The sequence below is a fragment of the Rattus norvegicus genome, chromosome 19 (assembly GCF_021556685.1).
Source record: "Rattus norvegicus strain SHRSP/BbbUtx chromosome 19, alternate assembly SHRSP_T2T, whole genome shotgun sequence".
NCBI classification, from domain to species: Eukaryota; Metazoa; Chordata; class Mammalia; order Rodentia; family Muridae; genus Rattus; species Rattus norvegicus.
Window position 1 is genome coordinate 25,611,961 of NC_141552.1, and position 26,836 is coordinate 25,638,796.

The 26,836-nt window shown below is 46.7% G+C and overlaps 2 protein-coding genes across 3 annotated transcripts in view; one reads left to right on the forward strand and one right to left on the reverse strand.

Annotated features, from left to right (window-relative positions):
- LOC147999249 (disks large homolog 5-like) overlaps positions 1–2,657 on the reverse strand; it is a 29,670-nt gene extending 27,013 nt beyond the window's left edge. The window contains exon 1 of the mRNA XM_087596461.1: positions 1,199–2,657. Coding sequence (XP_087452587.1) covers positions 1,199–1,265 — 67 coding nt within the window. The 5' untranslated portion in view covers positions 1,266–2,657. The remainder of the gene's footprint in view (positions 1–1,198) is intronic.
- LOC147999248 (uncharacterized) overlaps positions 1–20,451 on the forward strand; it is a 59,118-nt gene extending 38,667 nt beyond the window's left edge. For both annotated transcript variants that reach the window (XM_087596481.1, XM_087596480.1), the window contains 5 exons: positions 17,672–17,831; positions 18,297–18,440; positions 19,072–19,241; positions 19,952–20,057; positions 20,181–20,451. In XM_087596481.1, the coding sequence (XP_087452607.1) occupies positions 17,725–17,831; positions 18,297–18,440; positions 19,072–19,241; positions 19,952–20,016 (486 nt within the window). In that variant the 5' untranslated portion in view covers positions 17,672–17,724 and the 3' untranslated portion in view covers positions 20,017–20,057; positions 20,181–20,451. The remainder of the gene's footprint in view (positions 1–17,671; positions 17,832–18,296; positions 18,441–19,071; positions 19,242–19,951; positions 20,058–20,180) is intronic.
- Positions 20,452–26,836: the final 6,385 nt, after the last annotated feature.

The following is a 26,836-nucleotide window of genomic DNA, read 5'->3' on the forward strand; positions in this document are numbered from 1 at the left end:
AATGGAGGACACCTCCTCATCTCCTGAGAACATCCATCAGGAGAAAATGTAGCTGGTTTAACTGGATTCCTTTGAGGGTAGGGAGCAGTTCTTATTATTCTGTGCTTGGATCCATCTCCCGGGTAACCAGAATAGTCTCCCATCCTGTAATGAGACAAAACCCTCTCCCCTATATACAATGATGTCCCTTCCTGCCATTCAGCATCCCGGGCAATTTTTATCCATACTGTCTGTTCCATGCCTTCTGGGGGGAAGTTCAACAAAGTGTCTATCTGCTCTTGATATAACTTCACCTTGTGGTAAATTAAGAAAATTATTAACGTATAATGCTTGTGCCAATAGAGCTCTGGGACTGGTCTGCAAACTCCATTCAGGTTGCATAAGGCCATCTCTTTCCCCCCTTTTTAATTTTATAATTTGTCATTTCAGGGTATGGTGAATTCTTTCAACAAAAGCTTGTCCTTGTGTATTGTGTTCTATACCAGTAATATGTACAATATGATATCGTTGACAAAATTGTTTATATTGATAAGAAATATATGTTGGTCCATTATCAATTTTAATTTTAGAAGGCAGTCCCATAACAGCAAAAGTTTCCAATAGATGCTGTATAACATGAGCAGTGCGTACTCCTGGCAATGGTGTAGCCCACACAAATTTTGAAAAATTATCTATGCTTACATCTATATGTGAAAGGCGACCAAACTAAGAAATATGGGTTATATCGATCTGACACGATGTATTAAGTTGCATCCTTCTGGGATTAATTTGAGATGGAACACATTTTATACATGAAGACTGACACATAGGACAATTAGCAATAATTCGTTTGGCTTGAGAATAGGGAAGCTTATATTTAATATGTAAATATCCTGTATTGGCATGATTATGACTGTGTTCTTCTGGGGTAGCAAATGCCACTAATTGATCTACCATATGATTGCCAAGTGTTAAAGATTCTGGAAGTTTTGAATGTGATCTAGTATGTGTAATGAATATTCTAGAGTTTCATAATAACAATAGTCCTTTAATATGTGAGAATAACATTTAATATAGGCTTAGATGTAGAAACAACAGCAGTCGCAATATTCTGTACTACTCCTACAACATAAGCGGACTCAGCTATAATATTTTTACATCATGAGTAAAATCCTGGAATACATTAATTACCGCTAATAATTCATTTTGTTGTACTGACCCAAAAGAAGATTCTTGTCCCCAAAATTAATCTTTGGTCCAATAAGCCATCTTGGTCTTAGAGCCATCTGTAAACACAGTAAAGTGTGATGGTAATGGATCAACAGAAATTAGTGTATTTATCAATTTTTTTTTGTTTTTTAAAGCAATCCCACAATTTACTATGGGGAGGATGAAATTCAATATTTCCAGTGTAAGAAATCATGGCTAATTGAAAAACCTCAGACATCTGCATTAAATATTCCACTTTATCTTTGCTTAATGGGAGAACAAGAGCAGCACAATCATATCCCCACAGAGTAACAGGTCTTTGTATGCCTTGCTGAATATAAAGAAATTTGTTCCTCATAATTTGTTAATGTTTGTTTAAAGTTTTATTTAATATAAACCCACTCTAAAGGCAACTCATCCTGAGTGAAAGTGCCTGTAGGATATTCAAGAGTATTTAAACATATAATTTAATAACTCTATCTGGATCAATACGTGCCAAATATGCATCTTTCCATTTTCAGAAAAGATACCCTTGCATGCCTTCATATAAGCATTAATATCCCCCGTCTCCTTTATAGGTAATAATGCTCTCCTGTACTCCTCATTAGCATTTTCAAAAGCAAGCATTTGCAGCAGTTGTCCTCCAGCTTCCTCTCCTACCACTGTTCTTTCCAATGTTAATTTTAATATACATAAAAACTTAATATATGGTTCATAGAAAGCTACTACCTTTTTCAACCAACCAGTATCATCCTTTATAATAAGTCGGTTGGGCCACACCTTGAATCGATGCTGGCCTAATGATAGGAAAAGAAAAAGCAGGTGAATTCGTCATCATCATCCTGTGAATCTAATGGTCAGCATGCCATCCTCGGGAAACGACATAGAAAAACCTGCTTCAGGCAGTGGTGCAGAGGGCAAAACTTTTACTTTCGTTTTGTCTTAAGGAAGCTCTAGCTTCTTGTTCTGTATTCGTTATTACCCTGTCTGCATTCATGGCCTTGAACACAGTAAAAATTACAGCCCAAAGAGACCAGAAATTGGAATCATTTTGCCCTGCCTGACAGCCTTTTTCACCTTAACTTTCACTTTGACCCAGATATCAGAATCCCTGGAACCCTTGTCAGGGAACCATGGAGTTTACTCTTGCTGTCTCTAAACACTTTTCTAAACCAGACTGATAGACATGAATTCCCTGCACTCTTAAAGATGCTTAAGCATAGCAAGATGAAGAGAAGATTTATCTTGTCCCATTTCCTTGTAATAAAATGTACTTACCTTATCTGACTGTCCAGACTTACCTTCAGGGACCCTGTTCCAGTGCCATAGGTCGACATCTAGGGTGTTGGGAGCCCTGCGTCCGGTCGCATTCCTTTCTGTGTTTCCAGATGCTCAGTGGCCATGCCACTCCAGCATGCTTTGAAATGAACCAGTCCGCAACCACCACCACCACCACCACCACCACCACCACCACCAGCACCACCACCAATTTGGTTTTGTAAATAAAGTTTTATTGACATCGCCATCCTCAGCATTTACATCCTGTTCAGTGCTGCTTCTGGCTGCAGCTGCAGGGCTTAGGAGCCACAGAGCCCTTTAGGCTCCCAGAGCTGAGAGCATTGACCATTTGCCTTGTTTGTGAAAGAGGTGACTGACCCCTGTGCTCGAGGTGGCCTTTCCGTGCCCCTTAACCCATAGCATAGGTCTCTGTGCCATCCTCTCCCTTTGCTGTGGTGTGCACTTCCTGGTACATTTCTGTTAGCTCTTGACATTTCCAGAGCATTGGGTCTTGCAAATTGAATTTGCATGGCACCAGGAATAGACCTGATAGCAGGGTGTGGGACACTCCCTGTGGGGACCCTGCCCAGGGGCATAAGCTTACTTTTCCAGTCAACTCCCTGAACAGTGAGCCTTTGTGGGACAAGGTACTTCACGACATGACTTGACCTCTCTGCAGTGCACCCAATCCCTGCTTGGCTCAGATGTCCCCCAGAGAGGTTGTGTGAGTGTCCCCAGTAGAGGCAGCACTCTGTGTGGTGGCATTGACATGGCATCCAGGAAAGTCAAAACCAGAGGGACATGTCGGGCAGTTGGAAGCAGATGTCTGCGTCCATGGAGAGAAGGATGGACTAGACACTCCTACAGGGGGTGAGCTGAGAAGCACTTCCTTGGCTTTTTCACAGCCGTGTAGGCTGCATGCCATGCTGTGTATCCATGCTGTGCTGAAGCCCCAGGCTTTGAGTCTCCCACAGCTGCTGTGTCCTAGGTCCAGGGTAGGATTAAGCAGACTTCAGCAGGAGAAAGGTGAAAACCCTGTTTGCAGGGTGGGGATAGCACAGTCATAACACACCTGCGCATGAGGCCCCTGACTTAGAGCCGTATAGCAGCTGTGACAAGCCAGCTCTGGTGACACTCATCTGCAATGCCAGGCCATGGGGGGTAGAGGCAGTAGGATCAGTTGTTTAATTATCCTTGGCTACACGGCAAGTTCGAGGCCAGCCTGGGCAACTTTGTCTATGAAAATAAGACAAAATGAGGTCTTGACTCTGAGCATCACTGCCTGTACCTGGCACAGTTGCCCCACCCAGGTAAGAAACCCCTCTGTCCAGAGGCCATAACTGCAGGAGACCCCTTGCGAAGTGTCTATACAGCGCCCTGTTTGACTGGTCTGTGCTGAGGACCAACCACGCTCTCCTCAACAGGAAGGACATGGGAGAGGCTGTTTCTGTGAGATTCCGGGCCCTGAGACGGCCAAGAATAAACCCTGTCCTTGGGAAAGCCATGGAGACTAGGAACCCACGGGATCTCTGCAAACACCAGGGCTGGCAGAGGACTCTGATCCTCTACAGCAGCTGCTCTCTATCTGTGGGTTCTACATCAGCGCTCCTGCACACCAACATTTACATTACAATTCCTCACAGTAACAAAGTTACACTCATGAAGTAGCTCTCCAATAAGTTTATGGTTGGGATCACAACATGAGGAACTGAAATAAAGAGTCACAGTGTTAGGAAGGGTAAGAACCGCCATTCTATAGGAACCCAGGCATCTGCACTCGGTGTCTGGAACTGTGATAGGCTAGACTTCACCCTCAGAGATGCCAGCATGTGGGCACCAAGCCTAGGTTCCACCCCAATGCTTACTGGATATGTGCAGGCCTGGTTCCATCAAGAAGTAATAAAGGAACCCTTGGCAAAAAAACACTGGGTACCAAACTGGTCAGGAAAACACACCCCCTCTTCTGCAACTCCTCTCAGGAGGGCTAGTCTTTCCAGGAGGCCCCGGCTATAACCAAACCTTGTCTCCCAGTGCTTGCCCATTGGTGTCTTGGCCATATTCAGATTTGAGGACTTTGAACAGAATAGCTTCCAGCAGATTTGCATCAATGAATCCAACAAGCAGTTGCAGTCCTACTTCACCCAGCACACCTTCAAGCTGGAGCAGGTGAGAGTGGACACCTATTCGCCAGCCCAGCCCAGCCATCACCCTGAATGTGAGCTGTGTCCCTCAGTATCAGCGGGATGGGGCCTGGGCACCATAGGTTCCCCAGGACCTAAAGCTATGTCCTTGAACTCAGTGCCATGCTCAGCCCTTCCAGCCTCTTTCAACCCTTCTGGATGCTCAGCTGCTCCTGCAGCAAGGCAGCAGTGTGCACATTCTGTCACGTCATTTGTGTGTGTCTACAGGAGGTCAGAGCCTGTCTCCTCTGTTCCTTTCTTTTGCTGTATTTGCCTTTCTGAGGAGGCAGCACCCACAGGTATGGGAGGCAGCCACATGCATATTCTGCAGCCATGTCTGATTCCTCTGAGGCTCAGTCCCACTTACACACCTACCCTCCAACCTCCCCACTCCATGTCACCCCTGGGGCTCTGTAAACCTTCCTGCTTTCTGTCTTTATATTGAAAGACCCCAGCTTAGCAGCAGTAACGCCATTTTGCAAGGCTGTACTTAAGATGACTGGTTCAGGGAAAGGTTAGAACACTGAGTACACAGCGGCTGCCAAGCAGGATGTGTTTGGTTGAAGGCCTGGCAACAGGACGACTGCAGTTGAGCACCTGACAATGAGAAAAGCCCCGGGAGAGGTCCCACACCCTGGTGGGGGGGCCGAGTCAGCCGTTATGTTCCAAGAAGGTAGCTAAGAAACTTGCCCCCGGGCTGAACCCTTGGGGGGCCGAGTCAGTCGTTATGTTCCAAGAAGGTAGCTAAGAAACTTGCCCCCAGGCTGAACCCTTGGGGGGCCGAGTCAGTCCTTATGTTTCAGGAAGGTAGCTAGGAAACTTGCCCCCGGGCTAAACCCTTGCCATATTAGAATCCACCAATTATATCCCTGTAACCATGCATCTGCTTCTGTATGCTTGCTTCTGCTCCCCAAAATCCTATAAAAGCCCATCCTTGGTTCCGTGGGGCGCGCCAGTCCCCCGAGTGACTGAAGCGCCCGCAGGTGCCTGTGCCTGTGTATCCCGACAATAAACCAAATCCTCTTGCTGATTGCATCCTGTGGTGTCTCGGTCTGGTCTTTGGAGTTAGAGGGTCTCCATCCCGAGGGAAAGTTCTCCCTGAGAGCTTTTCATTTGGTGCGTTGGCCGGGAAAGGAGATCCTCCACCCAGGGACCACCGACCACCCACTGGGAGGTAAGCGTGCCTGAGTCTGTCTGTCTGTCTGATTTTGTCTCGTTCTGCCTTATTCTGTCTGTTCTGTGAGCGCTCAGCCAGGTTCTGTGAGCGCTCAGCCAGGTCTGTTCTGTGAGCGCTCAGCCAGGTCTGTTCTGTGAGTGCTCAGCCAGGTCTGTTCTGTGAGCGCTCAGCCAGGCTGTTTGGAATTTGGGCGGGACGAAGAAGGAGCTGACAAGCTCGGACTTCTCGCCCCACAGCCCTGGAAGACGTTCCAAGGGTGTTGGGGCCCGACTTTTCGAGGCCCAATCTGGGAGAGGAGAAAGATCCGGACTAACGGCACTCTGTCTGTATTTTTGGCTTTCAGAGGGCCCCGGACCTTTGCCACCTCCATCTGACTTTTTGCTTTCAGTTTGGTACCAAAGCCGTGCAGCACGCCTGTCTGTTGTTTGTTTGACTGTTGGTGTTGTTTGTTTTCTCTGTGTTCTAATCTTCCTTAGAACTAACATGGGACAGTCCCTAACAACGCCCCTAAGTCTCACTCTTGATCATTAGAAAGACGTCCACGACCGGGCACACAACCAGTCCGTCGAGGTTAAAAAAAAAAAAAGAAAATGACAGACTCTCTGCACATCCGAGTGGCCCACTTTCGGAGCGGGATGGCCAGTGAATGGCACATTTAATAAGATCATTATTTTACAGGTTAAAGATCGGGTCGTCCACGGACATCCTGACCAGGTTTCTTATATTATCACTTGAGAGAGTCTCGCCTTAAACCCCCCCCCCCCCCGGGCGGAACCCTTCGTGGACCCGAATTGGCCTCCCCTCAACCCCCAGCCTATCCCCTCGGCCCCGCCCAGTCTGCCGGCCACGTCTTAAGAAACCTGTCCTCCCGGCAGACCCAAACTCCCCTCTCATAGATCTTCTCTCTGACAGGCCCGGCTGAAAGGGAGGAGGCAGAGCCGCCGGCCAGATCAGTTGCCGGGCCACAGTCTGATAAGGGTTTCTCCCCTGTCGCAGGGAGATTGCGCAATAAGCGCGAGGTGATGCCAGATACAACCTCCCAGGCTTTCCCACTTAGACAGGGAACCAGTGGCCAGACCCAATACTGGCCGTTTTCAGCAGCTGACATTTACATTGGAAACAACACAACCCTTCTTTCTCCAAAGATCCGGTGGCACTCACCGACCTAATAGAATCTGTTTTACTTACCCACCAGCCTACTTGGGATGACTGCCAACAGCTCTTACAGGCCCTCTTAACCTCAGAAAAAAAAAAAAACAAAGAGTGTTCCTAGAGGCCAAAAAGCATGTTCTGGGAGATGATGGGCGTCCCACCCAGCTGCCTGAGGACCAAACTGGGATTTTAATACAGCTGAAGGTAAGGGACACCTATGCCTTTATCGCCAGTTGTTTCTAGCGGGTCTCCGAGGGGCTATACGACGCCCTACTAATTTGGCTCAGGTAAAACAGGTATTACAGGAAGCAGGGGAAAACTCCCTCCACCTTTCTAGAGAGACTTAAGGAGGCCTACCGTATGTACACTCCCTATGACCCAGATGACCCAGGACAAATGACGAGTGTCTCTATGTCCTTCATCTGGCAGGCTGCTCCAGATATCAGGACTAAGTTACAGAGGTTAGAAAATTTGCAGGGCTATACATTACAGGATTTACTTAAAGAAGCTGAAAAGATTTTTAATAAGAGAGAGAATTGAGTCGAATCTTGGCCGCCGTAGTTCAGAGCCAAGAAAGGAAGGGAGATAGGGGGGAGCTCGAAAGGGGCTGAAGCTGGATAAAGATCAATGTGCCTATTACAAAGAGAAAGGGCACTGGGCCAGAGAGTGCCCCAAGAAGCCTGGCGGACCCCGAAAGCCTCGACCACGAACCTCCCTCTTGGCTCTAGATAAAGATTAGGGAGGTCAGGGCCAGGAGCCCCCCCCCTGAGCCCAGGGTAACGCTTAAGTTGGGGGGCAGCCGGTTACTCTCCTGGTAGACACAGGAGCCCAGCATTCAGTCCTCACTCAAGCTTCAGGACAACTCAGCGACCGGACGGCCTGGGTACAAAGAGCTACTGGTGAGAAACAATACCGATGGACTACGGACCGCCGGGTTCAGCTGGCTACTGGTAAGGTGACCCATTCCTTCTTACATGTTCCGGACTGCCCGTACCCTCTGCTGGGCCGTGACCTGCTCACCAAACTAAAAGCACAAATTCATTTTGAGAAAGGAGGGGCCCGAATAACTGGCCCCCACGGAACTCCCCTTCAAGTTCTATGAATATAGACTATATGAACCGGGACAGGACACTGGCTTGGGCAGAGACTGGTGGGATGGGGTTGGCGCTCCAACAGCCCCCCTTAATTACAACTCCAGTCTCCATAAAACAATACCCCCTGTCACATGAAGCTTATCAAGGTATAAGGCCTCACATTACGAGGCTTCTAGATCAAGGCATCCTAATCCCCTGCCGGTCGCCTTGGAATATGCCTCTTCTGCCTGTTAAGAAACCCGGCACTGGAGATTATAGGCCAGTACAAGACTTGAGAAAGGTCAACAAGAGGATAGAAGATATTCATCCGACTGTTCCAAACCCTTACAATTTGCTCAGTAACTGTTCATCGATGAGAAACAGGGGTATGCTAAAGGGGTCCTAACACAAAGGTTGGGACTCTGAAAACGCCCTGTGGCCTACCTGTCTAAGAAATTGGCCCCTGTGGCCTCCGGCTGGCCACCGTGCCTAAAGATGGTGGCTGCTATTGCTGTCCTGATCAAGGACGCTGGAAAATTGACTTTGGGACAGCCACTCACCATCCTAGCACCCCACGCAGTGGAGGCCTTGGTAAAGCAGCCCCCAGACCGCTGGCTCTCTAATTCTCACACCAAGCCTTGTTACTGGATGCAGAACGGGTTCAGTTTGGGCCCGTAGTCGCCCTCAATCCTGCCACCTTGCTTCCTCTACCAGAGGAGGCAAAACAGCATGACTGCCTAAGTACATGGAACCAGGCCGGACCTATCGGACCAGCCTCTTCAGAATGCTGACCACACATGGTACACGGATGACAACAGCTTCTTGGCAGAGGGAGAGCGAAAGGCTGGAGCTGCGGTCACTACGGAGGACAAAGTGATTTGGGCGAAAGCCCTGCCTGCTGGTACCTCCGCACAACGGGCTGAACTCATCGCCTTGACTCAGGCGTTCAAGATGACAAAAGGTAAGAGGCTAAATATATATACAGACAGCCGTTAATGCCTTTGCCACGGCACACATCCACGGGGAGATCTACCGGAGGCGGGGGCTGCTCACATCTGAGGGTAAAGATTTTAAAAATAAGGCTAAAATTCTGGCCCTCTTAGAAGCCCTATTCGTGCCCAAAAGACTGAGTATTATACATTGTCCAGGACACCAGAAAGGGCACAACCCAGAGGCACGAAGAAACCGGCTGGCCGATGCCACGGCGCGAGAAGCGGCCATGAACAAACAAATCTTGCCCTTAAATAGCCCAGACCAACCCACGCCCCCACCAGTGGGACAAACTAGTTGGGTTTATGCCCATGAGGACATAGAGCTCCTAGAAAAAAATGGGGGCCATCTACCACCCTCAACTAAAACAGTGGGTCTACAAAGGACTTTTAAATTGATCTCCTTTTTACATAAATTAACCCATTTGGGGTTTAAGAAGATGAAAACCTTACTAGATCGGGAAGAGATAAATCTGTGTTTTTTGAATCGGGACAAAGCGATACAAAAGGTGACTGAGAGTTACAAAGTGTGCGCTCAGGTTAACCCGGGAAGGACCAGGATTGGACAAGGAGTTCGTCCTAGGGGACACCGTCCCGACATCCATTGGGAAATTGATTTTACTGAAATTAAACCAGGTATATATGGATACAAGTATCTCCTAGTGTTTGTAGACACCTTCTCAGGATGTGTTGAAGCCTTCCCCACAAAACACAAGACTACAAAAATGGTCACCAAGAAGCTCCTCGAGGAAATCTTTCCCAGGTATGACATGCCTCAAGCGTTGGGGTCGGACAACGGGCCCGCTTTCGTCTCCCAAGTAAGTCAGTTGGTGGCCAAATTGCTGGGGATTGATTGGAAATTACATTGTGCCTATAGACCCCAGAGTTCAGGTCAGGTAGAACGCATGAATAGAACAATTAAGGAGACTTTATCCAAACTTACGCTTGCAACTGGCTCAAAGGATTGGGTGGCCCTCCTTCCCCTAGTTCTATATCGGGCCCGGAATACCCCGGGCCCCCATGGTCTAACTCCTTTTGAAATAATATATGGAACACCACCCCCATTTGTCCATTTTTTTGATTCAAACATTGCTGATTTTGCTGACAGCCCTTCTCTGAGGGCCCATTTACAGGCCCTACAGATTGTGCAGAGAGACGTCTGGAGACCTTTGGCCACTGCTTACCAGGACAAGCTTGAGCATCCGGTGGTGCCACACCCGTTCCAGATTGGAGACACCGTGTGGGTGCACAGACACCAGACCAAGAATCTCGAGCCACGGTGAAAAGGACCCTACACCGTCCTCCTGACTACCCCGACCACCCTAAAGGTAGACGGAGTCTCGGCTTAGATCCACACACCACACGTCAAGGCAGTCCGGTCTGAGGAATTGACTAATCACAACACTACACCCCAGACATGGAGAGTTCAGCGCACTCCAAACCCCTTAAAGTTAAAACACCTACTTGGCTCCTCCTAGCCCTTTTGTGGCCTAGAGTCAGTGGGGGAATAAGCCCCCACCAGACAGAAATTTCTTGACCAAGTCGAGTGAAAGATTTCACTCAAAGTTAGCAAAAAAAAATGGGGGAATGAAAGACCCCAGCTTAGCAGCAGTAACGCCATTTTGCAAGGCTGTACTTAAGATGACTGGTTCAGGGAAAGGTTAGAACACTGAGTACACAGCGGCTGCCAAGCAGGATGTGTTTGGTTGAAGGCCTGGCAACAGGACGACTGCAGTTGAGCACCTGACAATGAGAAAAGCCCCGGGAGAGGTCCCACACCCTGGTGGGGGGGCCGAGTCAGCCGTTATGTTCCAAGAAGGTAGCTAAGAAACTTGCCCCCGGGCTGAACCCTTGGGGGGCCGAGTCAGTCGTTATGTTCCAAGAAGGTAGCTAAGAAACTTGCCCCCAGGCTGAACCCTTGGGGGGCCGAGTCAGTCCTTATGTTTCAGGAAGGTAGCTAGGAAACTTGCCCCCGGGCTAAACCCTTGCCATATTAGAATCCACCAATTATATCCCTGTAACCATGCATCTGCTTCTGTATGCTTGCTTCTGCTCCCCAAAATCCTATAAAAGCCCATCCTTGGTTCCGTGGGGCGCGCCAGTCCCCCGAGTGACTGAAGCGCCCGCAGGTGCCTGTGCCTGTGTATCCCGACAATAAACCAAATCCTCTTGCTGATTGCATCCTGTGGTGTCTCGGTCTGGTCTTTGGAGTTAGAGGGTCTCCATCCCGAGGGAAAGTTCTCCCTGAGAGCATTTCAATATAATTGGTGACACTGCAGCCCTCAGTGGTGTCATACAGTGTTAGTTTGTCTTTGCACTGCCTGGAGGTCTGACTTAGGAGAATGGCTACCATTCTCATTCCTGTTCAAGGGTCAGAATCTGAATCCTATGTAAGGCTGAATAATATTCCAGCACATGGCTGTGCCATGTTGAATTTACACAGTCACCTATGGATCTTATATTTTGACTTGTAAACACACACATATAAGACTCAAGTGACACCCAAGTGGGGAATTGCTGGAGTCCTCCATGGCTTTCTGAACTGTCTGAGAGACCATCCTGTCCACAGTGTATAGGGCACCATCTACTCATAGCTCACACAGCATGAGAAGATTAGGGAGGGTTAACCTGGCTTCTCTGTCTCCTACTTTCTGCCACACTAGCCCTAGCATCTTTCTGTATTGCAGTGAATGTTTAGAACCCAGGAGGATTCCAGCTTCCTTGCTCAAATATAGCAAGTTCCTCCTTGCCTGCTTTGAGACTGAGTCTCATGCAGCCCAGGCTGGCTTTGATCTCACCATTAGTTAAGATGGCCATGAACTCCTGGTTCTCATGCCTCAGACGTCTCTGAGTGCTGGGTGACAGGTATGCACCACTCTCAAGTCCTGCCACTGGGACAAGAGTGAGCAGAGCCAGCTCTGAAGCACACACTTTGCTGGTGTCAGTGATGACTGACTTATGATCCTGTCTTCCTTGCACATGGCCCTTCTCCTTGGTGCATGCCATCCTTCCTCCCTGTGACTCATGGGGGACACCAAGCCTGAGGATGTCAGGAAGAAGTTTACTTACTTCACTGGGTTGGAGGCTGTTAGGTTCCTGCGTCAGTAGGTGAGATTCAAGCTAGAAGGTTTGTGGCATGAGAAACTGGAACAGAACTGGAATGGCAGGAACAATCGTTGCCTGGCTCTGAGAAGACCAGGTGGGCAGAAACTCATCGTTGGGCAGGAAGTGAGCTCAAGACCAGACTGGGCATTGCTCAGCGCATGTGAACAGGTGTGCTTACATGGACATGTGTTTCCCCCACATGGTCACCACTTATCCAGGCACGGTGAATACTCCAAGGAGCTTTTTATGTTTTAACATTGTGTGTGTTTGTGTGTCCATACATACATATACACATACATTCGTACATATACACGAATACACGTACATGAAAACACATGCATATACATGACTATATACATTCATGCTCACACACACATATATACACACCTACATGCATACACACATACACACACACATACACACACACATACACACACATACACACATACACACATACATGCATACACACATACACATATACATACACACATACACACACATACAATACATATACACACATACAAATACACCTATACACACATATAGACAGACATATACATATACACGTATACACATACATGCATACACACATTCATATCCACACGTACATACAGACATATACATATATACTCACATACATGTAAGCACATGAGTGGAAGCCAGAGGACAGCTTGGCCCTTGGTTCTCTCCTTTTTACCACGTGGGTCCTGGGGATTGAGTCAAGCTCATCAGACTTGACAGCAAGCCCCTTTAACTGTAGAGCCCTCTCATTGGCTGCCAGTTGCCTCTTTCCACAAATTCTATCTATGGTGGGATGTTTAGAGTTGTTATTCTCATGATTCCTTCAGCAATAGCGCAGACATCATTTACACTGCATTAGGAGTTATAATTCATGTAGATGTCAGGAGAGCTGGAGGCGTGGATCAAGAAGAGAGCCCACTTTCAATGTCATTATGTGGTATTGCCTTAGGCCCTTTTATACACTCCCCTGGCTTTGTCTGAGTATATGTTTGAGGTCTCTCTATGACTGTGCAAAGAAGTAAGAGATAGGGCTGGGCCACAAAATAGGGAAGTACTTGTTCATCCAAAAACAAAAACAAAAAACAAGCAAACAAACAAACAAAAATAGATCTAGGGTTAAATATTGGTGCTAGTACTGAACTACACAGCCAGAAGGTATTTTTCTAAGTAAATAACACAATATTGGGGATGACAATATGATCAAATATCCTACAACATAAGTTTGCAATGTTACCTACATTTTATAAATCAAGTCTGACCACCGTTTTGGTTGTTTCCAATCCTGTCTGAGTGCATCATCATGGGAATCCCAAGGAAAATCAGAAATGGGTTCTTGAACCTGTTGCACAGGGCCAGTATAGACAAAATACCACAGAGGAAACCTTGATTCTTATCTCAAGGGATCATTCACCATCCCTCTTGTCACATAACTTATGACAAGACGTCACCTTTCCTAAACTTAGCCTTTTTCCTGAGTGCTGCAGAAGGGAAGACCTGGTGTCAAGGGGTCTGGATTCAAACCACAGGACACTGAATTCATTTAAATAGGTGTAGTTTATTAATGCACACACCAATACAGTTCAACCAGAGCAACAGCTCAGAACTGGGTACTGGACATTGCTAGGCCCCGCTCATTGCAAAATCCACATGGGCTCATGCACAAGTGCTAGAAATGCTTCGGTCTATGGGCCCTAACTCAGGCCATTTTACACATAATTGTTCCTATTTTCCTTGAATCTATTGGGTCCTATGTGAAGAATACACTTGGGGAACTTGTTAAGATTAACAAACCTCATAACATACAGAACATAACAGGGTATGTGACCAGCACCACACAGTTCAACGTCAGAGTTTTTTGTTCTTTGTTAGTGTTTTTCTTGGCATCCATGATGTGGAGGCGTATTACAGAACAATAGGAAAGAGCTGGCTGCTGTGTAACAAATTCGCTGCTATTAAGGTAGGTATGGGGGCAAGACCTGAGCAGTAGCCCTTAAGATGGGAAGGAGATGATGTGTTTGGTAACTGAAAGGAGCTGCCTCAGCTGTGTTTCTCTGCCTGCTCAGTGCCCATTCAACATCACTCTGTCCCTGAAGAGGAACTCAAGGTCTGCCCCCTGCTGCCTGTGAGCCAGGAAGAGGCACAGAAAGGCAAGGCCACAGCACTGGTTTCCAATCCCTCAGTAATGCTGGATTTCCAATAATGTACTTGTATACACAAATACACTGTGGTAAGTTGCAATAGATACTAATCATTTCTCACATAGGGCAGCACTTGATTGACTACAACTAATTCTATTAAAAAAAAGAAACCTGGCTCTTGTAGAAATATACAAAGAAATATCTAGGATGGTGGGGAACGAATTCTGCCATGGACTGAACTCGTGGAAGTGGGGTTGGGAGAAAGATGCTGGTTAAATAGCCCACCAGGTTCACATTGTGTCAACTTGATTTAATCTAAGGACAAAGAAGTGGAGTATCTCTGATGGCTTCCTTCTAGTCCCTTTAAAGCATCACTGGGGTTTGAACTCAGAACTTCACACTTCTTGATGGGGCAACTACACTCAAGGAAGCTTAAGATTTCCATAGGCACAGTATTATGCTACATATACAGAGTAGATAATACTAAGATGTTCAGATGGTGATGTCCATTTGTATGCACTCTTAATGTGGACCTAAAAAAAGACAGATCAAGGTCCTTAAAATAGAAAGATCAGTTCCAGTTGTTTTCTACCATTCCAAACAGAACGATTGGTAGGGAGAGAATGGTAAATAATCGAGAATTCGTAGATGATGCTTTGAATGAAGTGTGGATTTCTGTGCTGGTTTAAAACAGGGTCTCAAGTATCACATGTTGCCCTCTACCTGGCTGGCCAGGATCACTTTGAGCTCAGATAAACCTTCTTTCACTTTGCAATAAATAGGCTTATAAGAGTGGCCTCCAAGGACAGTGCAGACAGCATTAGCCTTTCACAGTTGAGGTGTGTAACCCACAACTATAGTTTTAGCCATGTTTTTCCATGTCTACCAGCTATTTCAGATTGTTGCTGTTATATGCCTGACAATCAAGGATGCAGAAAAATAACCTGATACAGAGTAAGGACATAGTGATCACATGGTGCCTCTTCCGAACGTTCTGGTTGAGGTTTGTTAAAATTCCAATATTGCAAAAAGCTTTATATAGGGCCCATCACATTAAGGGTCACTATGCATTGCTCTATCTAAAATGGCCTAATCGGAACTGACTCCCATATAACACTTCCTGCAATCCTCATATGAGAAGCTTGAGCTTTTAGTTTTAACTTTTTCTTTTCTCGTTCTTTCTTATTTTTTGCTATAAAAGTTGAGACAAAGATAGTTAAGGCCATGAATTTGTCCCCAAAATTTGAACTACGGATGTGATCAATCAGTGTTAGTGGGTGCATTCTATAAAGTATTCATTTTTTACTATGATAGATGCTTTTGTGTTTGGTGTGGTGGCCATTTCCCAGTGTACAGGTGCTGGGACCTTGCTCTATCCACTTAATGATGTTTATAGCCTCATTTTAGACGTTTCTGTGCCACCCTCTATATCTCCTGTGTATTTTATTTTTCTGATAAAAGCTCATGGTATATCTTACTCAGGCCTGTGAGCAGTGCTCCTTTGGCGACATTGGTGCAAAGAGCAGAACCCCACAAGCAGCATGAGGTTCCCTTCACTGGAGTCTCCAATATTCCATTTTCCTCTGCCAACTGGTCTCCACACTTTTCCTAGCACCATAAAGACTTCAACTCTTTCTCCTAAGGAATTTTCTGGCAATTGTCGATTGCTAAGCACATGACTTCATGAGTGTTCCCCTAATACACACGCATTTTGTAACCTACCATGCAGACTATTTCTTGATGTGATATAAAGCACCTGTACATAATGAGACAAGAGAACTTTTGACCTCATATTCAAGCTGGTGTGAAATCTCAGGACGTTTTAATGGCTAACATTGGTGAATGTGGACAATTTGAGTTAGTGAGACATTTTTTGGGCAAGATTTGACAGGAAACATTCATTTAGATGCATAGGAATTACTAAGGTTTTTTATAATCAAGCCTTGAGGAAAATTTGGCTTTGGAAGCAGGAGATGCTCAGTGGCTCTGCCCCAGGAAAGTCTCCTGGAAAGGGCACCTCTGCTTATGCTCAGTACAGGGAGAACATTAGCAGGGAGGCAAAGTCTGCTCCCCAGACATCTGCTGTCCCTTCTTGGACATTCTATTGTCTCCTAGAGAGTTCTGGCATCCTCTGTGATGTCACCAGTGTTGTAGTGACAACCAGTGCCCTAGTATCTCTCAGTCTGAGTCTGGCGGTTACAAGCTAAGACATGTTTTCCCGTCTTCGCAAGCGTTTTGGGAGGGGGAATGTCGATTCTGGAGAGACCAGAGTGAAGGACTCTGGCCTTTTGTCTCAAAGTAATGATGGAGAAAGACAGCACTTCTGGGGAATGTGGAGTAAGTTCTGGGCAGTGTATTTTGAGCTTCCTGTCAGGGGGGCTGCAGGCTTACGCTGACCTTTCTAGCAATGGGCCACAACAACTGGAGCATCTGAAAAGGAATTGAATTTCCATGAATATCACAATTCCTTACAGTCAAGGATTTCAGAACTTTAGTTTCCCCATCCCCAATGGGAGGATATGGTAAGGCCAATGCTATTATACTGTGAACTTCTGGTCTTTACTTTTCAGTTCATTTGTTCTGTTACATTGATATAATAACACTATCAGTAGTCATGGAGGGTCCACCTTTTCTGAGTTTAGACAGGGCAGCAATGTATTTCACTATCATTGCTTCTTTAAATACAGTGGGTATCTGACAGTAGTAACAGGGAGAGATTGTGCTCCAGGCAATAACCTTATGTTCTTAGACCTTCTCTGATTTCTTCTAACTGTGAGGGTCATCGTTTGCTTTATATATTAGAGGTCATATGTTACAAAAATTTTTCTACAATACCAAAACTATTTTGAACGTGTAGACCAAGATTCAGCCTGTAACCTATTCACAGTTCTGGGGCATTTGGTATTTCACATAGGGACACTGATAAGTCTGTTGAACATATCCTCCCTGGAAATGCGTTTTAAATCCAAAGTTGTTGGCTTAGAGTATCAGGGTAGGACATCTGAGTGTCTCCAATCACTCAAGTTTTGTGGATGGTGAATTTATCATCTGAGTTCTGAAGCCACAGGAGTGAGGGTCCTGAAACCAACCTGTACCCTGTTCAGCTGATAATAATCCTGGAGAAGCCATCTCCATGGTACATGTAAGCACGTGATGTCCGGCATAGGGAACACCTGGCTGCTTACGTCTCTTGGTCTCTATAGAGTAGTGGGAGAACTGAGATCCCCTGAGGAGGTCTCTTAAGCATAGACCAATCGCCTAGCAGTGACACTGGGTTCCTGGCTTGTTTTCCTGTTTAGGCCTCACTGAGGTCTACGAACACTCTATGCATTCTCCCCATGCAGGTTCACTTGTGTTCTTCTACCTACAGACGCTGGGAGAGAAACATCATCCCCTGGCACTGACCTAAGCAAGAATCAGGCCATGAAGGAAAAGGAGAGGCTGATTAAAGAGCTGCAGCTCATTACCGAGGAGAGAAATGACCTGAGAGATCGCCTGAGGTTTCTGACAGAGAGATCCATGAAGAACAGGTATGAATTGCTCCAAATGCTCTTGTTTCATTCCTGGGTCTGCAAGGTCACCTTCTTATCCTATTAAGGTTTTGGGTTCTAGAAAGCTGTGCCTCCCTAACCACCCTGTGCTAAACCTCACCTCCCGTATAGTGGAGATTCAGAACCTGACCCTTCCTGAGAAGTGAGATTGAAAATGGACTCATCTGCTTCCATTTATTTAAAAGCAGAACTTGTGGTCTGAATGAAGAATTCAGGGATAAAGTCAGGGAGAGTGAGTGCCCAGTGTGCATTTGCAAAGCCCTTGACAGCTGGTGGCTTTGAAAGATTGTAATTGCAGTGAGTTTATGGTGAGTCTCTGTACTTGCTAGGCAGGGGACTGAGTGCTGGAAGATCCAGGCAGCAGCCTGGGGTAATATAGGACCCACCCTGAGTTCGTGTATTCCTAAATGCCGATGTTCATTGTATTCTATCATTTCGGGCCAGGCCACACTTCAGGCCAAATCCATATTATGAAGACCTGGAGAGAATGGAGGAGGCGGTCATGTCAATTCTGCACAACTTAGAGATGGAGAACACTGAGGTCCATGAGAACAACCATAAGCTGAAGAAGGAGATTACCTTCTCTAGGTAAGTCCTGGTCAGAAAGGCTATCACTTGTGGAATGGCCATTTCTGACTTTCTTTTTCTGGATTGGACGGTCTTCAGCTCTGGTTCTATCTCTTGTGCTATTTACCCATCAGTGTTCCAGGGTCATTAGGACTCAGTTTTCAGTTCCATAAAGGACTGTTCCTCATCCCAGGATTGTCTAGGCATCTTCAGAAGGCTCTAGAGATAACAGTACTGATTGAAGTCAGCAGAAGGTTATTAGGCTGACCTGGACCTATGGTGTCACACCAGGTTTTACAAAACTCAGTGCGTGGACCACATGGTTAGCATGACCTTCTCTTGGTTCTACTGACCGCTTTTGAGGGTGTTGGCCCAGTACTAATTGATGTTGCCCCCATGCATTGGTCTTTCATGGATAGTTGTAGATCCATGTTCTTTCTCAGAGGTGTGGACACTAATTGGTGTCAAGCCAAGCAAACAATTTATTCTTCCCCGAATTAACTCTTTATGGTTTGTGCAGCAGCCTTATATGTATCAAGATGCATTTTATTAAGTCTTCATGGGTATGTGGGACCTGGTAGAGTTAGTGGGACTTGGGAGTAGGAATGGGAGAAAGGGCCAGCATGATCTTACTATGCAGATGTATTTCCAGAAACCTGCTCAGCCAGCTCCTGATGGAGAACACATGTAGGAAGAAGTTGGTCCCACCGAAGCAGGGGAGCAAGGGGGTACATCTTGATTGTGCACTGAACCAGAAATATTTGGTTGACTTCAACAAGAAAGATAAAGATAAAGATCAATTGCCAGAACCAGCATTATCAGGTAGGGACTGTTAGCTTAACAATATCTGATAAAATTTGCCAATTTGATACATCTTTGCTTCTCTTACCACCTTTCTAATTTACACTCACAACCAGCCAACCACCTCATGTAATGGAATTGTTCACTGCTCTGCCTATGCACAAGTATTCTGGGAATGTAACCACTTTTCAGAAACTGAATTATTGTGCAAGCATATTTTGCTGCTCTTTTTGAAGCTGCATTATAGAAATGGTGACAGATCAATAACATATCACATTATTGCATATCCATGTGATAGATTGGATCCTATGTAGAGTTTTGAACAATTTCTTGGTTCTTTGACAAATGACACTCTGTGGTCATGTGACCTCTTGTGTAGGAAGCACCTTTGGGATAAGAACCAAGTGCAAATGTCAAATTAGTACTTGTCATTGGCTTTAACCTTGGTGACATATGGACGTCTCCTTTCTTCCTGCAACCTGATGAGGTGTCTTGCCATTGCCCTGTTCTGGGTTTGCACTGGTATAAGTCTGGGTCCCATATTGGCAGCCCACATTACTGTGAGGCTCTCTGGAGATTTTGCCCTGCCCACAGAGTTAGCAACAATGATATCACTTAAAATGTCCATGTCGACTATCCAATAGAACTGAGGTGGTAGAAGGCAGCATTCTGACAGCTGGCTTGCATTTCCCCACCAAATCAGTATCTGAAAAACTGCCTTCCTCTCCCAGGTCTCAGAAAGTGCAAGAGAGCTGGAATTGGACACACAGCAGTAAGAGAGCTTCCTGAAGAATAAGTTGCTTTCTCAGGAGTCCCTGATGACCAACATCCTGAATGGTAACAACATTTTTTGTATGAGTATTCATCCTCTGAGTTAATTTGTCATTTCTTAGAGACCCTAAATTTATATACCACTAAGCCAGCCTGACTGATTGAGGTCTTACTCACTTTCTTCTTCAGAAAACAGCACTTGAGAGACAACTTGGGGGACCGCCTTTCATTATGTGTGCTAGAGGAGAAACAGCAATACGTCTGTGCTTCTAAATGTTCGTTAAGAATATGCTTTTAGAAATATTTGTGTTGTGATTTTAATTGAAGTTTTCTTTTTGTTGTTTCATATTTATATGTTCTTGTTACTATTTTTACTTTCAAATATTTTTAAATATTTTTATTCATTTTAATCCTGTTTTGTTGTAAAAATGTATTTGTTATAAATAAAAATTGAATTCTATCTCTTGACTCTTAAGACCATCATTCTTACTCAAGTGTTCTGTCACCTCCTGTGGACTTAGAACTGACAGCTACAGATGGATCTCTGCATGTTCCATGGATCCTGGGCTAATAAGTGAATTCAAAGTCACCAAGGGGTACTCAGTGTGACAGTGTCTTTTGTGTGGAGAATGTGGCTGTTCCTCGGACACACACTTTATGATGTAATCACTGACACACTTTACCCAATTGTTAGGGTCCATGTGGTTCTTCTGAGAGAGCAGCAGATGCTCTACCCTGTGAGTCATCACCACAGCTCCTGCAGGTGGCTTTTGTTATTCCACATGAGGTGCTGTATTAGGTGGACAGGATCACCTATGATTAAATAGAGAGATCTCAGGAGATGTGTGTTCACAGGGAACTTACTGAGCCGTGCGTTCTCAACGTGTTAGGTTGCCAGGCATCCCTACAGGGCTCTGGTGTTCCCACTGCTCATTGTGGGTCAGGATCATCCTGCAGCATCACTTAGTGTCCATATTAGAGCAGATCTTTCACCTGTTATCAATGATGACCATATGTATTCTGCACATCTGATAAAATACAGAATAGAAACTAGCTTCTTGTAGGCCAGCTTGGCATAATGAATTCTTTTGATTGTTAGCAAGAAACTTATCTTTATCTAAGCAGTTTAGGGAGGAACCTCAAGGGCATCCATAGTGAATGTAGCCTGCAGCTGTGAACACAGGTTTCTTTTGGAGAGCAGGCCTGTGCAGACCCAGAACCTAGGTGGGACAGTTCAAGCTACCCTTTTTCCATGGCCAATCTGGGATCGTATTGAGAATGTATTTTTTCCAGGTGACTGATTTCCAATTTGTGGAATTGATCTAACTTGCTGAGAGTGGAGGTGACTCAGAGAGTTAAAGTACAGAAGAACCAATCCAATATGTCCACAAAAGCTTGCTGTCACCCCAGGGCTTTTAAAAGCTCAGCAGCTAGAGAAGCAATGTAGTATTTGGTTACTCTCATGCTTAGGTCTAGTCATTCATTATAAGCTGACCATGACACAAAAAGAGTCATCTGTGTCACAATAGAAACTAGTTGTAACTAGACTCACACCACACTATCACATCACTACCGTATTGAGGTTCTCAGTTACTATCTAAGAACCTGGAAGAGGCCTGGGTCTTGCTACACAAACTCATGATTTATGTCTTCATGACACTGTGTGCTTTGTCCTGTTAATGCTACCATTGGCATACAACACCTTGGATACTTTGTGCTGACATCTGTGACCTGAGACAATAGTTCATGTCATCCTATCCTGAATAAAATGTCCTTAGAGTACAGTGTAGTGGGAGGGGCCTTCTTTTCCTGTGAGATAGCAAAACATTTCCAGTCTTCAGTCAAGTCTGACAGCCATTGTCAGTGCCTGTCTTGAGATGTCCACATTTTCAGCTGAGAGTCTTCATCCAGGCAGCTCTGTAATTCTGTAGAAGATTAATAGGTTCCAACCCTAGGATTTAATTCTGCATGACTGTACTTGCCGAACATGCTCAAAGCCCTGTGTTCCACCCTAGCCCTCTGTGCTTTAGAGAAAGAAAATAAAGAACCACATTGCACTTGAAGTTTCTCCTCCAACAAAAGGAGAGCCTGCATAGGGCCTTTAAGTAACTCTAAACCCCAGCTTCCGCCCACAGCTCCCTCCATCAATTCCATGATTGGTGTGTTTTCACTACTACTCACTTTCTTCTGTGTGCAAAGAATGTGCACCATGTCAGTAAAGTGTGTGTGTGTGTGTGTGTGTGTGTGTGTGTGTAGTCCCTAGTGAAAACTGTCGAGATACATGCAGACTCATGCTACTACTGTCCCATGGCACCTTGCAGGGAACCCTGAAATGGTGGCTACTTTAATACAGTCTAAACCGTGTGTGCATGGTTTCTGTAAGGTCACCACTACAGAGAGCAGGAAAAGCTTCAGTAGTCACATGGATGTGATCAATCAGTGTTAGTCATGCCCTTCCAGCATGGTAGACTGCAGGTTGTCTGTCCCCATCACTTTGCTCTCTTGTGCCCAAACAATGCCAAGGTCAGGGCCGTTGAGCCGTGAGGCAGAGGCTCACCACCCTCAGTGCTGCCTAAGACCCCTAACACTGTCTCTTTCGGGTGTGTGCGTGCTGGACACTCATGGATCCTGAGATCTCCGCAGCTGAGGTGAAACAGTACCAGAGCCATTGCAATGTGGGCACACATTTGGTTGTGGAGCTGGGCCACTCTTTGACTTTTGTTGAGTGGAGAGACAACTGTTGGCTGAGCCTTTGGTGAACCGGATGGCCCCTGGCCACGTCAGCAGTCAGCAGTATCAAAGCTGAGAAACCAGTGTTTTATGTTCCATTTTGTCATCGCTGGTCAGTGTTCTGATGCCACAGCACATGGCTGGTCTCAATCTCCCCATGTGGCCACAATCCCTAATTGATATGGCCTCCACTTCCGAAGTGCCACTGGGATTTCTGTAGAACCCCTAAGGCAGCAGCAAGCAGGAGCTCCTGACTATTCCCTCCCTGCTCTCTGGATCTGCAAGTCGTTCTGTGTACATATGGCTATTCCCTCATATACTCTTGATGCCATGATACCTTAATAAACACTTGAATCATGCCCTGATGGCCAGTTTTCAACTGCTACCTGACACCATCTATAATCGCCTGGGAAATGAGGGACAGTGTGGATCAGACTGGCCTTTGAGCATGACTATGCGTGACTGTCTTCGTTGCTGTGGGAGATGCCAGGCAGCCTCTTTTCTGGTCCTAGAGTCCCTATAGCCAGCCACTTGTCCCCTCTACAGCCAGACCCTACTTCTGCTCCTAGGCACTGTCTTGGACTTCCTTCTCTCAGGTGGCTTCTCTCCTTTGGTTGCTACAGAAACCTGTTATGAGGACAGGAACAGGGAGTTAAGAGTTCAAAGCCATCTTCCCACTGATGTTCTTTCTCAGAGGTCAGTGGGACACTTAAAGAGTTTTGTGTATACATTTTATTAAGCAAGGGACAATCATGCATCAGACACAGGAAACTAACAGCACATCTACCGGACCTCCTTCAACACCTGGGCATCTCTTCTGGCCTGTGCTTCTGTGTGCTGAAACCTGGGGACCAACTTCCTGTGGTGTTTCCCAGGATGACTATGCACATTACTACACTGGCGTAAATCCTCAAAACTCACAAACAGCAACAGGACCGACCGCCACAGGAACGGTTCTCTATCAACAGATACCACAGACCAGCAAGCAGAAGCATGGGAGGGTGGTTCTGTGGTTCACACACTTCTCTTTCCTCACTAGGGCAGGTGACCCGCTGGAGAAAACAAGGAGGCAGCAGGATGGAAGAGGAAAACTACAACCCAGTCCTTGCATTAAACACCCAAGCACATTTAGACTAGAAGAGAGAAGTTTGCCAAGAATGAGGGCCACTTTGGACATCCATCATCAATAGCCCTGGCTGTCTAGGCCAGCATCAGATCCAGCAGTCTCCAGGCAGGTGTCAGCTAGGCCCTCAAGGGCACTAAGAGCATTAACCATGAAAAATAGAACAAGATCTCTGCCTCTTGCCTGCCTGACAGCCAAGCATGTGTATGCCCTGGCAATGCTCACGCTGGGACCCCTGCGAGATATTAAGATATAGAGACCTGATAGTTGATTAGGACCCTGTTCAAAAAGGAAGACACCGGATATTTCCCTCTGGCATCCATATGTGCATGCATGGTTGTACAAACTGGTAGAATCTCTCTCTCTCTCTCTCTCTCTCTCTCTCTCTCTCTCTCACACACACACACACACACACACACACACACACACACACACACACACACATTCAAAGTTTTGAAGCACAGCAGAAGAATCTCTGGGACTCTAAGCCTGACCAGCCTCATCTGTGAGTCACAGCTTCTGTGTGAGAGCTCCTTTGTGTGAGAGGCATAGGGTGACTGAGGAAGGTTGCTGGTGTCCATCCCTGGCCTGCATGTGCATGCATACAGAGACATGGACACATGCACATGCTGAGTACCCCTCATCCAATCCTGAAATCTGAAAAAACTGAATTTCAAATCCAGGCATTCTCCTAACCTACACCTTCCCTCAGGAATTGGAGATGAGGCCTTGCAAGAATCCTCAACCAGTGAGACTGGCCCAGACCTTCTGAGATCCATTCTGCCCCAGGAGAACACAGCAAGTGGTATCAGGACAACACAGAAACTCAAGACTCCAGCCTGATGCAGGGACCACCTGCTGGGTTAGGAGAAGACTCAGCATCAGGTTCCTGAACGAAAACATCACCTCTGAACACACGGGGTCGCTGTGGCTATGCCTTCAAGGCATCTTCAGCAGCAGCTTAAATGGACTAGGGATGACTATGGGAATCTGCCTGCAGGGTGATGTGAGAATCCTTTTGCTAAGGCTTGATAGCTAGATGTTGCCACAGAAACCGTTGAACTCTTCTTGGAGTACAGTCCAGGCAGAGGCTGAACACAAAACATTCTGATTATGACCTGAGTTTAAAAGATAATCCGGAACCTGAAGGCCACAGGCCCAAAGGTCTGCACTGCAGGGGTAAGGCATCACTGCAGGGATGACCACACAGTGCAGGGGTGAGGTGTCACTGTGGGGATGACCACACACTGCAGGGGTGAGGCATCACTGCAGGGATGACCACACACTGCAGGAGTGAGGAGTCACTGCAGGGATGACCACACAGTGCAGGGGTGAGGTGTCACTGCGGGGATGACCACACACTGCAGGGGTGAGGCATCACTGCAGGGATGACCACACACTGCAGGAGTGAGGAGTCACTGCAGGGATGACCACACACTGCAGGGGTGAGGCATCACTGCATGGATGACCACACACTGCAGGGGTGAGGCATCACTGCAGGGATGACCACACACTGCAGGGGTGAGGAGTCACTGCAGGGATGACCACACACTGCAGGGTTGAGTTGTCACTGCAGGGATGACCACACACTTCAGGGGTGAGGAGTCACTGCGGGGATGACCACACACTGCAGGGGTGAGGTGTCACTGGGGGGATGACCACACACTTCAGGGGTGAGGTGTCCCTGCGGGGATGACCACACACTGCAGGGGTGAGGTGTCACTGCGGGGATGACCACACACTGCAGGGGTGAGGCATCACTTCGGGGATGACCACACACTGCAGGGGTGAGGTGTCCCTGCAGGGATGACCAGGAAGCTGACTGAGCTCCTCAGGGCTCTCCCTGTCCTGAATGTGCTTCCCTTCTAGGTGAGCACGGCAGCTTTCAGGGTGCTGGAGGCCTGTGTGGGCAGCAGTAGAAACTGCTATCCTTGTTATTCACAGCTGAAACTATCACACAGGGCATTCCAGAAGTGAACACCACCAAAGTGGGGCCTTTCACAGGATTCTGGGTAGGATGGCACAAAGCCCCATGACAATTTCGCCTGTGATCCATACCAAATGTCTGCTGTCAGTGCCTGTCTGTTAGGAGCCACCTGGATGATCCAGGGGATGGTCCTGAAGAAAAGGCTTGGCAAAATAGAGGTCCCCAAAGCCAGAGGAGCAGTGAAGAGGTGCAGGGGCTGTAGACCATGGAGACTGACATATGCTGATGTTAGATACCCAGACTCATCCCTGTGTCCAAGTCTGGATGTCACAGAGGTACCTGGCAAAGGTCCCAACAGTGTCCTTCAGGATTCAGCTGTCTCCCTACTTGCCCTCCACCTAACCCACTTCCTGTGGTTCTGGGAGTCAAGGACTTCATCACCTTTTTCGTTTTCTTGTCATATTGCAGGTACTGTGACTCGACCAGTCTTCCTCCTGCAGGAGACACATCGTTTGTCACAGAACAGGACTGCTGCACCAGGAAGACCCAGAGCATAACCAGGACCCTGCAGTGAAAAGCAGGACTGGCCCTTCATGCTGAATGACAGGAAAAGCACCCGGCCTTCTCTTTGTTGCAGACTGGATTCCTCAGCATTCCTGTTATGAACAGGGCACTAGTACCCTTCACAGGATACTTAGTGTTTATAAGACATTTATAGAATTCATCTGGTATGTAGGCCATTGGGCTAGGAGCCAGCATCAAGGCATCAAGTAGGAGGAAATACAGAAACATTCTAGGAAGGGACAGCCAGGGGCCAGTGGGATGGCTCAGTGATTGAGGACCAGAGTTCAGATCCCAGCACATGGATGTTCACAGTCATCTGCAGAATCAGATCTAGGGGGTCCCATGACCTCCCCAGCTCCCAAGCAGCTACATGTGTGCGTCTTAGACACTTCTTACTCACCGTGAAACAACCTAAGCCACAAAACATCCCACACCTTCTTGGATGGGCCCATCCCTGGGGGAGTCTTGTGTGTTCTGGGCTTCAACTCTAGGAAAGCTTGG